The 13,128-nt window shown below is 39.2% G+C and overlaps 1 protein-coding gene across 4 annotated transcripts in view; it reads left to right on the top strand.

Moving 5' to 3' along the window:
• The window catches only part of SORCS1 (sortilin related VPS10 domain containing receptor 1), a 287,180-nt gene that overhangs the window by 82,934 nt on the left and 191,118 nt on the right, over positions 1-13,128 (top strand). For all 4 annotated transcript variants that reach the window (XM_027460308.3, XM_072039771.1, XM_072039770.1 and 1 more), the window contains exon 2: positions 7,319-7,386. In XM_027460308.3, the coding sequence (XP_027316109.3) occupies positions 7,319-7,386 (68 nt within the window). The remainder of the gene's footprint in view (positions 1-7,318; positions 7,387-13,128) is intronic.

Raw genomic sequence — 13,128 nt, 5'->3', positions numbered from 1 at the left:
TGCTTCTTTCTCATTGACTTATGTTCTTGCTAAGTAGGTGATAGAAAGGATCTCTAGAGTTTAATAAGGGTTTCATGGATCATGGCACATTGAGGTATACTTACCCAGCCACAATCAAGACAGTTTTTTTATTTTTTCCCCTTCGAACTCATTGCGTTACCTCATCAGGAGAGTCTTGTTAAGGGTAGCTAACAGCACTGTCATTTTTACATAGCTATATGTATTAAAGTATCTCATTACAAAAATATTGAGGCCTGGTTGTGCTGTGTGGGATAGTTCCTATACCTAAACATTTACAGTCCAGACAAATAGAGCAAGCAAACTGTGCACCAGCACTATTGTTTATCCCAGAAACTCTAAATGTGTTACATATTCCTTGCATGGGTGAAGAGCACCAGAGAGAGGTGCTCATCTGAGACTGGGAGGTGTTGCAATATGAGGAAACAGCAAAGATCAACCTGTGAGGTAGAGCGTTTAGCTGGCATATGATTGAAACTAGAAGTAGAAGGCAGAGCTAAGAAGGGCACAATATCTTTGGTATATGTTATGGGCAAAACATAGTCTCTATCAGGTTATTAATCCTAGCACAGAATTAATGTTCGTGAAGGCCATCTGCAGTTATTCCATTCTGGAAATTGGTAGTCCTAAGGCTGTTGCTTGAAGAAGAAAAACAAACAAACAAAACACAAAAAGGAAAAAACAACACAACCACTCAACTGTGGTGCTGGTCAAGAAGACAGAATAGATATTAAAAATCACTTATCAAGTGTATTGTTTTCTAATGCATCCAACAAAGGGTTGAGAAAGGAGCAGTATGTACACAAATAATGCTGAGAGTTGATGATGCACCAGTGAGAAAAATGGGCAATTATTGGCTTAAATCTTTTTCAGTTCTGTGACTTAACCTGGGACAGCTACACTCTCAACTGAAACAGATGCAAATTTACATACAGAGCATAGATGTCTGAAACATTAAAGGAGAGGTGCTGTTTTGCCTCCATTAGCAATGGCCTGTTGTGATTTTTGAAAATAGCACTTAAATCCTATAGGGCCAATCCTTCCGGCACAGTTTCAGGTCAATCTAGAGGTAGCATTGTAAAATTCAGACCCCAGGAAGTTATAGCGAACAACTTTAAAAATTTGATTGCATTCTTCTGTTTGAAAAATCTCTATCACCGTGGAGCTGTAAAAGTTGTTTGTTTGAATTTAGTACCCTGTTGTGCTGTGTCAAGTGGAAAGCATTCCCAGAGAAGACCTGGGGGTGATGAGAATACAGCTGATAAAATATATCCAAGATGAGAGCACTGTTGGTGTAAAAGAGAATGAGTTGGAATACCAGGCAGATCATTTTGCACGGTGGGTCTTTAATAATGATGATTAGACATTAGGCACAATGATTTTTCTGGTCTGCATCCATGTTTAGTCTAGCTTGAATAAGTACAGCAATGTTTTAACATCATGTTCACATGGTGTTCCTAGGACTAAATTTGCAATAGTGAATAGTGCAAAACATAGATCCGTGAATTAGTTACGTGGCCACAGACAGCATCTGTTGCTTTCTTCCTGTTGTGTTCTGAACCTGATCACCCCTGTGCAGACTCTCTCAGCACCATGCTGCCCAGCTAGTTCAGCCCTGTTTTTAATGAGACTAAATATATTTTTTTGCCTAGGGAGAAAAGTCAGGTTAAACGTAATCCTTGCATTAAGTTTGGAACTAGCACTGAAGTAAAGGATGAACTTGGGTCAGTACCCTGTGCAGTACCATATAGACTTCCTAGATGCATTTGTGTAGCAGATGAAAACAAGGTCAAAACAAAGATTTAACCTAGTACTAAAAGTGGGTTGGTAGTAGAGGAAAGGGGTGTGTGTGTGTTGGGGGGATGAGATGGTGTGGACCAGTTGAAGATAGGTTTGAGAAAAATGAAGCTATGCTTACCCTACAGCTCCTCCCAAAGTTGCAGAGATCTTTCACGGGCCTGAACTGGACACTTGAAAGAGCAGTAGTTTTGGTCCAGCCACTGATTTTCATCTTAAACCTATAGGCTGGCCTTTACAACCTGAGTCTTAAAAGGCAATTATGGGTCAGGAGTTCTTATCAAACTGCAAAACTTTTGGTTTCAATTAAGACATCGTGGCTTGCAAGGTATGAACAACCATTCTTTCCTAGAATAGCTACTGGGAGCTGGTTTCATCCGGGAGATGTGTAAAACAGGTTTAAATATCTCTTCTGTCAGTCTGTTGTTTCCCAGGTGAGTGTACTAACTCACCTTTCCTTCTGTCCTTTTTTCTTCTGGGGCTTTTCAACTTCATATGAAGTAATTCAAACAAGCAAACACTTTTAGGGCTATACCATGGCTAGTGCTCACCAAGCATGCAATATAGCCAAGAAGTTCTGCTCTTGGCTGTCATCACAAAGTGATGAAGACTTTTCTCTCCACTTCTATACCTGTTATGGCAGAAAAAACTACTTCAAATGCTGTTCCTGCTGAAGAAGAGGTCTTGCATTTCTCTGGAATAGGAAGAGCCATCTGTATTCAGACAAAAACTGGCATAAGACTGGCTTTTCAACTTTTTTATTGTCTCTAATTTGCTTGTTGTTTTCTTCTTGCCCTTGTTGGGTTGTATTGATTGGTGAGTGGTAAAGAAGGGGGAAAAATACAGTCCCAGGGGAAGAAGAAAAAACAAAAAATAAAAAAGGCGAGACAGTATTTTTCATTTCATTACTGTGTTCCTTCACAGCTGTATTCTGACATTTAGAACAACATAATATGCATGTCTCTGTTCATTAGGTTTCTCAGTACTACATAGTGACAGCCACAGAGGAGAGGGAGGGGGCGAAGAAAGGAAAGAAAGAAATGATCTTAAACATGAAGTAACCTTTGCAGGCTAAACAACAAAGAAATGAGAACAGCGAAGGAGAAATACATTTTCTGAAAGAGTAAACATAACCAAAATCATGGCCTTGAATTAGGTTATTCAAATAACATTATGAAGGGGAAAAGAGAATACTGAACTCAAGGCACAAATAACTAATTTTCTGCCCAATGACTTGTTTTGTATGCATATCTTTGAGCAGATCTATTACTAGTGTTTGAACCAGAGTAAATGACACAAGCAGAAGACTGCTGAAACTAAGGATTGCCTTAAAGCTGGGTCAGGAGCTGATACACGCCCAGGAAAATGGGAAATTTGTTCTAGCAATAAGTATATACATCATGTGCAGGTATCTAAGCTATTACATAACGAACACCTTCATGTATATGATACAAGGTGTTGTCAAATACAAATAGTAGCTTTGAAATGTTAAATGTTATTTAATCATAATTTTACTCAGAAGCCAGTATATAACAATGTTACTTTAGATTTTAAAGGTCTAAGCTGCAACAACCATGCATATTTTAATGGGTCCTGGAATACCTCTTATTGTAGAAGAATTGTTAGATACACACACACACAAAAAAGCAATATGACTTTCCCCACATTAGTTCAAAGTTCAAAACCAAGACATTTCAGCTCTCTGGAAGTGGGGGGGAAAAAAAAGGGGAAACAAAAAACACAACTCATTGGCAGTTTTGTTTACTGTTGTCGTGTCATTATTTCTGAGATGTCAATTACAGTTTCTTTTTTAAATTAGGAAATTGAAGTTCTCAATGGAGTTTTCTTTTGTAGAAATGTGGAATCATAGAATCATCTAATCATTAAGGCTGGAAGAGACCTTCATGCTCATTTGGTCCAACCAGCACCCTACTATCACTATCACCCAATAAAGTTTGCCTCTGAGCACCACATACAATCTCTCCTTGATCCACCTCAGGGACAGTGATGCCACCACTTCCCTGGATTTATGATCTCTCCTTAAATTTGGGAGGGGGAGAGAGAAGTCAAAACAATGAGAAACTCGTGAAAAATAATTGTTTAATTCTAGCAGTTGCAAGTTGCTAATTTTAGTAATCCAGAAAATTAGGCCTGACTTTAATTCCTAGATTTTACAGACAGGGGAAGTGGGCTTCATGAGATCTTTCTATGACTTTCCCCATGTCAGCTCAAGGCAAAGAATGTGGGAAAACCCTACTGTGTTTCTTACTTACTCTTCCTAGTTTCTATGCCTGCTATTTTCTGGTCTACCTCTAAAACTACCAGATGTCAAAATATTTGTTAGGGGAATAGTTATTAGTCATTTATGTCTCTAGTTCCTCTGGCAAGCAGAGGAGGATGGTGCCAAGAAAAGATAACAAGGCTTGGAAAAAGATATAAGCAGCTTCCCTGCAACTGTCCAGCTGCTTTGCAGATCAAGGGAGGCTGGAAGCTGAAAGCATGTGCAGCTCCCACATCATATGGAAGGTCTCTATGCAAGCTGGTGCTGAACCTTGTTACTGATTTTACCATTGTTTCATCAGAAGAGCAGTTATTTGGAAAGGCTTTACATACTCCCATGTGCTCATACCTCCTTCCTCTTCTGTTTGCCTTTTACCCCCTTAAGTTTCATTCACTTGCAAAGTAGGGGATTTAAAGACTTGTTCAAAGGGGTGAGGGATAGCAGTGACATAGTTTGGACCCAGACACACAGCTGCCTGTCTGTCACCAATTAACATTCTTAGGAAAGAGGAGATTGAAATTTTAGCGCTTTATAAAGCCTAAATTGGTTTGCAAATCATATACGACCACTGCTGCTCTGCCATCTGGGGGCTAACAATGTGCATGTTGGCCACCTCTTCAAAGAGAACCTGCTGGTTGGAGGGAGGCCGTGTCAGGATGCCCTTGGGAGTCAGCAGGCATAAGGAAGTGGTGTGTGTGCATGTGAAAACAATTGACGTAAACTGCTCTCTGTCATAGCTGTTGTCCTTGGGGTCCCTGGCTAGGGCAGGATTTAACCAAGAGGCTGTTTCAGGGGGACATGACCATGGGTCATTTCCCAGTTTTCTGCAGGGTGGCTGTCACTGGAGTGTCATGTTGGGATCCATGGTTGGTGGTCAGGGCATCTGGAGAGATCAGGGGGCAGCTTGTTGTAGTGGGGTAGGGCTGGTGGGGAGCCATGTGAGGGAGGCACTGAGGAAATTAGGCGTGGAGACAGACTAGGAGTCACACGGGCTCAGTACTGAGCTGTACCTGGAGTTGCAGGGAGCCCTAGGGCAGGCCCATGGACTCAGCTCTGGGAGCTGCAGGGTTGCCCTCTGTGCCACCCTGGGCAGGCCTCATCTGCCCCTTGGTAAAGGATAGAGTAGGCTGGTGGCTCCTGAGGGCTGTGAGGTGTCCCCACAGTGTGTTGGGGACTACCACTCATAGCTTTGGTGTGGGGAAGCCTTGGGCATCAGGTACCTCAATGGGGATGCTCTTCTACAGTCTCCATTTATTTCTGGAACCATTTGTGCAATGTCACCAAACCATAAAACTGGGGTCCCTGCCCTTGTCTTCTGCCTGGTGGGGTTTGCACTTTAACAGCTAGAGTTTCTAGCCAGTCTTTAGTGCACAGCAGGACGAGGCTCTTGTTTTGGATGCAAAGCAGTAAGTAGATGTAGAGGAAGATGGGAAGCAGGAGGTTAAAATGGGAGTGAGCAGGTAGGAAGGGAGGCTTCTTTTTCTTCCAGCAGATGTCATAGAAGATGTTTGGTTCTGGTGAACTGCTGTTTTTTCAAGTGCTTCTCCTGTTTTCGCCATCAGCTGCGTGTGACTTGTGTTCATTCAGATCACAAATGTTTTGGACTGACCTTGTTTGTGCTACAAGTAAATTAACTTGTGCTGTAGAAATTAATAAATCTGTCTCCTAGATGCATATAACCTGTTCCCTGTGCTTTTCTTTTTCAATAGCTATATGCTTATGTCCTCAGCTCCCATATTACCATGCTTTTTCTGGTCCTTATATGCTGAGCATATCAGAAAAAATTCTGTTGCTGCTGTGGTGGGTTCAGGGCTATTTGCTTGTAGGAGGCAGGATGGCTTTTGCCTTTGGAAAATGGTAACAGCAAGTTCTGTTCCTTTCTCTCAGTGCAAGCAGTGACTTGGATAATCCTCTGCCATACTGCTGCTAGCTTCCACAGAGCTTATAGGGACTGAATTGTCTCCAGTCCTTGGCTTCTGTGCCAAATTGTTAGAAACTAGCTGATGAAAATTAAAGTTATCAAGGGAATAGAGGGGTGCATATCTGTAAACCTCATTTCTTAGGAACCCAGGCTGAAGATGAAAATGTAGAGGTATATAGATCAGGGTTTTTGTCAGATGTGAAGTGTTGTGCCTCTTCAATTTACTGCAGTCTTAATGGGATAAGGAGGAGGAGATGTATGGTGATCTGGTAGGGAGAAATACAAAATAAATTAGTAGCAATAATAATGGTCTCATAGTTTGTCCCAAATGTAGGTCTTGTTAAAGGAGCTTATCATCTTGAATGCCATTATTATTATTATTATTAAGCATTAACAAAAGAGCAGACTGAAATATTTTGCTGGAAATTCTTTTTGATAAAATTACCCTCCTCCCTGGCAAGGTAATTTTATTCTAGAAGTGTCTGTTTTGACAGGAGGGAAGAGCTGTTTATCAAAAGAGCCAATAAAACTAAATGTGGAAACATTTCCATTCTGGCTGAATCTAAAGCTTCTCACTGAAGTTATAGAAATATCGGTTATTGGAGACACTTGGAGGTCCCTAGTTCAACCTCCTGCTCAAAACAGAGTTATCACCAGCTATAGATAAGGTCGACCCTATTTTTATCTAGCAAGGTCTTGAGAACCTCCAACAATGGAGGGCTCTGCAGGTGTTCTGGGTAGCCTGTCCCAGTGTTGAAGAATTTTTTTCATGGATATTCTTTGCTGATATCCAGTCAAAGTCTCCCAGGCCACAGTGGGTGATCATTTGCCAGTTTTTTTTTTTTTTTTTTTTTTTTTTTTTATCTTTAATCATCTGCCACAAATGGAAAATTTGGCTGAACACAGGCTAGTGGATTATCCATGCATTGCAGCTGTGAAAAATATCAGCCATTTCAGTGCTTGTGAAACAGAGCAGAAAGTAACCTACCACAGAGCAGATCTTATCTGGTATCCTAAAACAATATGTCTAGCATGTTAGCTCCTTCCCATGCATTCTTCCTCCTAGGGTTAAGGGAAGAACCTGTTCACAAATGGAGAGCAGTTGAGCAGAAAAAGGTCTGACTGGCTCAAGATAGACCTCTGCAAATACTCCCCATGTCAGGTTAAGCAAATACTTTTAAGAATTCATTCAATTATGTTAAGCACCCATTAAAGGAATCCTAAGTCCTCCCTGGGGTCATTTCAGTTCTATAAGATTGTAATTGTTTGAGACTAACCATGATTTCTTCTTTTGCCTTCAGGTGATTCTAATTCTGACCAAGCTGTACGACTACAACCTGGGAAGCATCACAGAAAGCTCTCTTTGGAGGTATGAAGATAATTTGAGCTAATAATTACCACCTTACTTAAATAGGAGCATCCTGATTCGATTCTTTTATTGAATTTAATTGGATTTTTTAAAAATATGCTGGAAGGTTTGTAGCTTACCCATCTCTCTTGTTTCTATTCTTTCATACTTAAGGATGAAGAGGCTGAAGTCTTGATTGTTTTGTTTCAGCTAGATAACACTTCACGAACCTGCTGTCATTTGATTTCCCCTTTTCTATCTTATTCAGAATCAAATCAACCAACGGGTTTATTTTTAGAACTCAACAGCCCCAGGTCCTTGTTTATAATGACGAATCTCATGGCTGTCTACTGCCCAAATGATAGTTATGAAAAGTCAGTGCTGTTAAGACTGGGAGCATATTTGCATTTAAAGTTTGCTCAAATGAGTATTCCAGGTCTGTTTGTTCAGAACTCATAGTTTTAGTACCAGATAATGGATTTCTACTCGTGTGGTGATATCTGCTATAGTAATTTATAAAGGATGCCTTGTGACTTTTGATTTCAAAAGCATATCATGCACATTTGGATTCAAGGAGAGCAGGTAGTACTTTTTTTTTTTAATATATATATATATTTTTTATTTTAAATAAATCTCAAAAATGGATCTAAGGGGTGTTTACTTCATATTTTTTTAGTGGTAGCATCAGGAGCTGTAATGGATGAAAGGGGAGTTTTCTCATCCTTCCATCTACAAAGCTTTGGTGGGCAGACTAGGGCTTTGTTTGCAGGTTTGATGGAGGTGGACAGACTACTGTATTGATACAAGAAAACTACAGTTATTTTAAAACTAAAAGTTCATGTGAGATTGAACTTGTTTTGATAAACTTGTTTAGGAAAGGATTTTTAGCTCCCAGGAAGAATTTTGTGTCAGAAGTAGAAAAAATAACCTTTCTGTCCAAGAAACTGAGTAGGGATTTAAGAGAAAAACAGAAGAGGGATGTGGTCTGGAGTGTGTTGTAAACTCAGTGTAAGTGCTCTGCCACACTAGTGTGCAGAAGACAAGTGCATTATTTCTCTCTGCCCAAAATAAATCTAAAAAGAATTAAGAAAAAAAAAAAAAGAGGGAGGAACCACCTCCTCTTATTGTCTCTACTATCTTAGATCTTATTTTCTCTACTATCCTTTTCCTGTTATGATATGCACATTGAGTAGCTCAACCTACGATCTCTCAGGATTGATGCTTTTGCAGAATTTTTCTAAAGGGGCTTTGGGATAAATTGATTCCACAATGGTTTCAAGAAATAATATTCATAAATGCAAAATCTGTTATTTTTATTTCCTCTTACTAACCTCACTTGTTTCTCTCTGAAAAATCTCCATCTGTTCTATTAGTCATTGAGAAAGGCATGGTGTTTCACCATGTGGAGAAACCTCCTTCCCTGGTGCTGAAGAACTACTTGTGATGCAGTACAGGATTGAGTTGAGATACTAATTTAGGACTAAATATAGTATAGCCACATAGGAGAGGAGAAAATACCTCTTATTGAGGTGTATGAATTTGGGCACAATTGTACTGATGAGTTTATGCTGTTGCCTGTTCCAGAATAGGGTTCTGTGGAGTCTGAATTTGACCCTTATTAAAAGAGGAGAGACTGTGAATATCACTGGAAGGTTGTACAAGAATCTGGGTCTTTGGTGGTATACCAGGCCTAGATCTAGTGAGTGTTGTGCACTTGTCTATAGTTCAGACTGTCCTAATGTTAGAATGTGACATAACATCAGAAAAGTTATATTATTTCCTCTAATCCTATTGCCAAAAAGTAGTCTAGGAGAGACTATATGAACAGGAGCTTCATATCTGACACTTCCTTGTGATATTCTTCCAGCCTTCATGCTTTGGGTTGACGTTTCGGGTCCTTCTTCACCCTTCAGTTTAAGGTCTGTCTGAGTCTGAATTGTTTTTTTGCTTTTAGTATGTCAGCGGTTTTTACTAATATATAAAATGTTTCACTTCTCAGTGGTTTCAAGAAAGAATATTCACAAAAGTAGAACTTTACTAGATATAAACTAACTTAGTATTGTCTAGAGTGTTTTAATATTAATACCCTTGGCATCTTGGAGCAAAGAGTACCATAGATTTGAGAAACTGCTTGGCTTGTTTTGAACATGTCAGCTCAAGTTTCACTTGACACATGTCACTTGTCAGGACTTGGTTACAGCTGCATGGCCAACCATCCAGTATCCCAGGGATAATGTTTTTGACTAGGAGATATCAGAGGGGAATCAGGACAGCTAAAATGAACATATGTAGCTTTGCAGTGCTCTGCTATTATTCTTGATTGGCCCTTTGGTGTTCATGACCTCTCCGTCACCAGTGCACTTCTCTTACCTTATTCCTGTTGCCTTAATTCAGGCCCAGGTGGTTACACTGTGCTCTATCCCGAGTCTGGCTCTGCTATTAGATCCATGCTCACCATGCAGGCATGTGTTTGGTTCTCTAATAAATATCCCTCTCAAGATCCCATGACAGCTTCTCTGTTCTTTCTGTGATGGAAAGAAATGACAAAATGGGCATATCTTATTATTTAATGTACCTGACAGGGAGGTTATTAGCTGTCACACCTCCTGGCTACTTAAGTGACATGTTAATTTACATCTCGTTGATTGTTTCAAAAAGATACAAAAATGGACTTGAGTGATGGGAAGAAACATATCTTGCACTTCAATTTATTTCTTGCCTCTAGGTTTGATGCTAGGGAATGGAAGAAATCATGATCTCATGTCTAGTTTGATTTCTGATGTCAAGATTTCTGTTTCTGAAGGATAGAGAAAGACAGGTAATTCTGCAGGTACCCACAACTGAAGAGGAATCTCTGCCTTGAGAACATGACAAAGAAATACCACCGTTGCCTCCTGTGCACAGTGCGTTCTGAAAAGGTTGATGAATGATGAGGGGCGATTTAGAATCATGTCACAGACAGGAGTCATTTGTGCTATAGCTGGTTATAAGCACATCTGTCAGTGGAAGGTATAGTTGGGTGATTTAAGCAGTTTTGTGACTGATGGGACTGTAACCATCTATAACACAACTATGCCATTGCCTACAAGATATGAATCTGTCTTCTTTATAAACACGCTGCTACCTACTAGGATGACATTTCTTTGTAATTTTTCAGCCAGTTTAACTACAGCTGGCTGCAGTACTAATGGATGGAGATCGCCCTTCTGAAACGACCGATGAATTAAGACACCACTGGTGACAGACACAAAAGGACAAAATACAGTAAAAGGAAAAGAAATAAATTCTATACAATCTTCTAAAGTACTGAAGTTCAGAAGCTCACCAAGCTTTAGATGCCAAGTGAACTGCTGATTCTGTATATGGTAAATTAAATTCTGTATCAGGCTGGGCTTGACTTTAATTATGTTATTATCTCAGCATACTTTTTCCACTGTTTTAGTTGAGGTGATTTTATTTATTTATTTATTTATTTATTTATTTATTTTTCTATAGAAGAGAAAGAAAACACTGAGGAGAAAAAACTATCTTTCACTGAGCAATTAACTGAGCATACCGGGTTTATTTCTCTTCCTGTCTTGGGTATCTCTCAGATCACAAAGAGGATTAAGCAGTGAATGTTAGGAGAAGATGTTTTTTATCACTGGAATAAGATAAGCTTATGTTTGCAGTAAATAAAAATGTCAGAATAGTCACTATGGTATGCATGATCTGCAGACAGTGGAATGGGAGGACTAATCTTTTTTTTTCCTGTTTGCATAAATATGATACTCTGGAGAGATGTACAGGACTCCTTCCAACAGGACCTTGAGAGGCTGATGAACAATGAATGTTGCCATTCACCTCTTTCTTTTCTTATAGTTCTGTATTTGGTTAGAAATTACTAATTTCATAGATTTTTCTGTAAATGTAGTAGTAATTAAACTCTGCTTTTCAGCCAGTAAGTAGGAAGATGTAGGGTTTGCTTGGCTTGAGAATGTTTATGTCTGAACAGATATTTGTTGCTCTGTTAGTTCTAGTAGTTACTGATGATGCTTCTGTACTTGGATACTGTACTTGAACTCTCAGCTTACAGTTCAGGCCTTCTGGTAGCTTCCAGCCTGTACTCCACAGTTCTTAGTTTCTGCTATAGGGAAGCTTCTGTATGTATGCTGTAAATGAATCTCAAGAACTCTGGAAAAGACTCATGAGTCATATAGGTCTAGTTTTAACTTCCCATATGTAAAGTAGGGGATAATAAAAGTTACTTTTTTTTTTTTTTTTTTTTTTTTTGAGAGAGAGAAGTGAATTTTGGATGCATTTAGCTAACTAGTGTCTTCAACATTTTGAGGATCACACAGTGATAAATACTAGATAAAATGTCTCAGGTCTCAGAACTCTAGGGCTCTGTTTCTAGATTTGTTATGGCCTTCTTTTTTTTCCGTTGAGCCACAGTCTTTTAGCCTATCTATCAGTTTACTAATCCCCAACTTCTGACACTAGCAACACATGTTATCCTGCAATTCTGTCCCTTCAATAAGAGAAACTGTGTATTTACAAGATTAAAATAATATAATAATAAAGAAAAATAATAACAAACAAAAAAATAATCCTTAGAGCATCTCCACTTCTAGATGTAGGAGTAGCTTTCATTTCTTCCATAGTACTACTTAATAAAATAATGAATTCACTGGGAGTTGAGTGTAAGATGACATCTCTTGCTCAAGGAACTGTAAGAAACATGCTTTTAAAGAATTACTGCTATGTCCTAATTTTGTTCCTGTTCTCTTCTGCTATTAGCCACTTCAGAAGACAAAATACTGGGCAAAGGCAGACTTGAAGTCTAAGTACCATCAGTATTGTGTATGTATGATGAGTAATCTTGCAGTCATCATCATGAAGGGAAGTGATATGGTGAAAAAGCTTGTTGATGGAAATAGGTTTGTGTTAGTATGTCAGATCATGAAAAGGAGCAATGGAGTAACAGAAATGAGTTATTTCCTCTTACAGCTGCTATAGGTATAGGAGTTATAGGGAGAGAGGTAGATAAAGACTGAAGAGACTTTCTGGGTACAACCTTGCATTATTAGCCAAATGATGCCTGACAACTTCATCTCGAATCTTGTTTGAAAAGTCTCCTTGTTTTGACTGTATGTTTACATCTAAAAAGTATTTCTAAATAATATAGGTGCTTTGAAGCCTCATGTATTGTTGTTTCTCCATGAAATTTTCTGGCTCCTTGCAACGTGTGTAAGAATGCCCTCTTTTCAGACCAGAGCTATGGCCATCCATGTCATCTTCAGTACTGTTGACATGTTTGTGAAGATTTTCTTCCTCTTTACTATAAAGTCCTTACAGCAGGAGACTGCAAATTTTGGTGGTATTTTCTTCCTTTGAGGGGAATTTCCAGTAAATGTCTGTTGCTCTATTGTCTTGCTGCACATTGTATGCTGGTTCCTTACTTTTCTGTTTTGCACGTTTGGGCTGTTCTCCACGTACATTTTTCTACCTGCTGAGCTGCATTAGTAAGGTCATAACCTGTGGTTTAGTGACACAGTGTGCTCTGCAACAGCAGATTAGGGTCTTTTAGATGGAGTAGATAGGAGAAGCAAATCCACATGAGAAAGGAACTGACAAAAGGGGGGAGGGGAAGTCATTAAGTACATTTTAACCAGCAGTTCTGTGGGAAAGGGGAATGCAAAAAGGACTATTTGAAATGCTTTTATCTATAAATATGATGCTTCAGTTGCTCAGTGTGACTGAGTCACTTTCCTTAACTGAATA

Source organism: Anas platyrhynchos, chromosome 6 (assembly GCF_047663525.1).
Source record: "Anas platyrhynchos isolate ZD024472 breed Pekin duck chromosome 6, IASCAAS_PekinDuck_T2T, whole genome shotgun sequence".
Classification (NCBI taxonomy): domain Eukaryota; kingdom Metazoa; phylum Chordata; class Aves; order Anseriformes; family Anatidae; genus Anas; species Anas platyrhynchos.
This window is presented reverse-complemented; position numbering and strand designations above follow the sequence as displayed.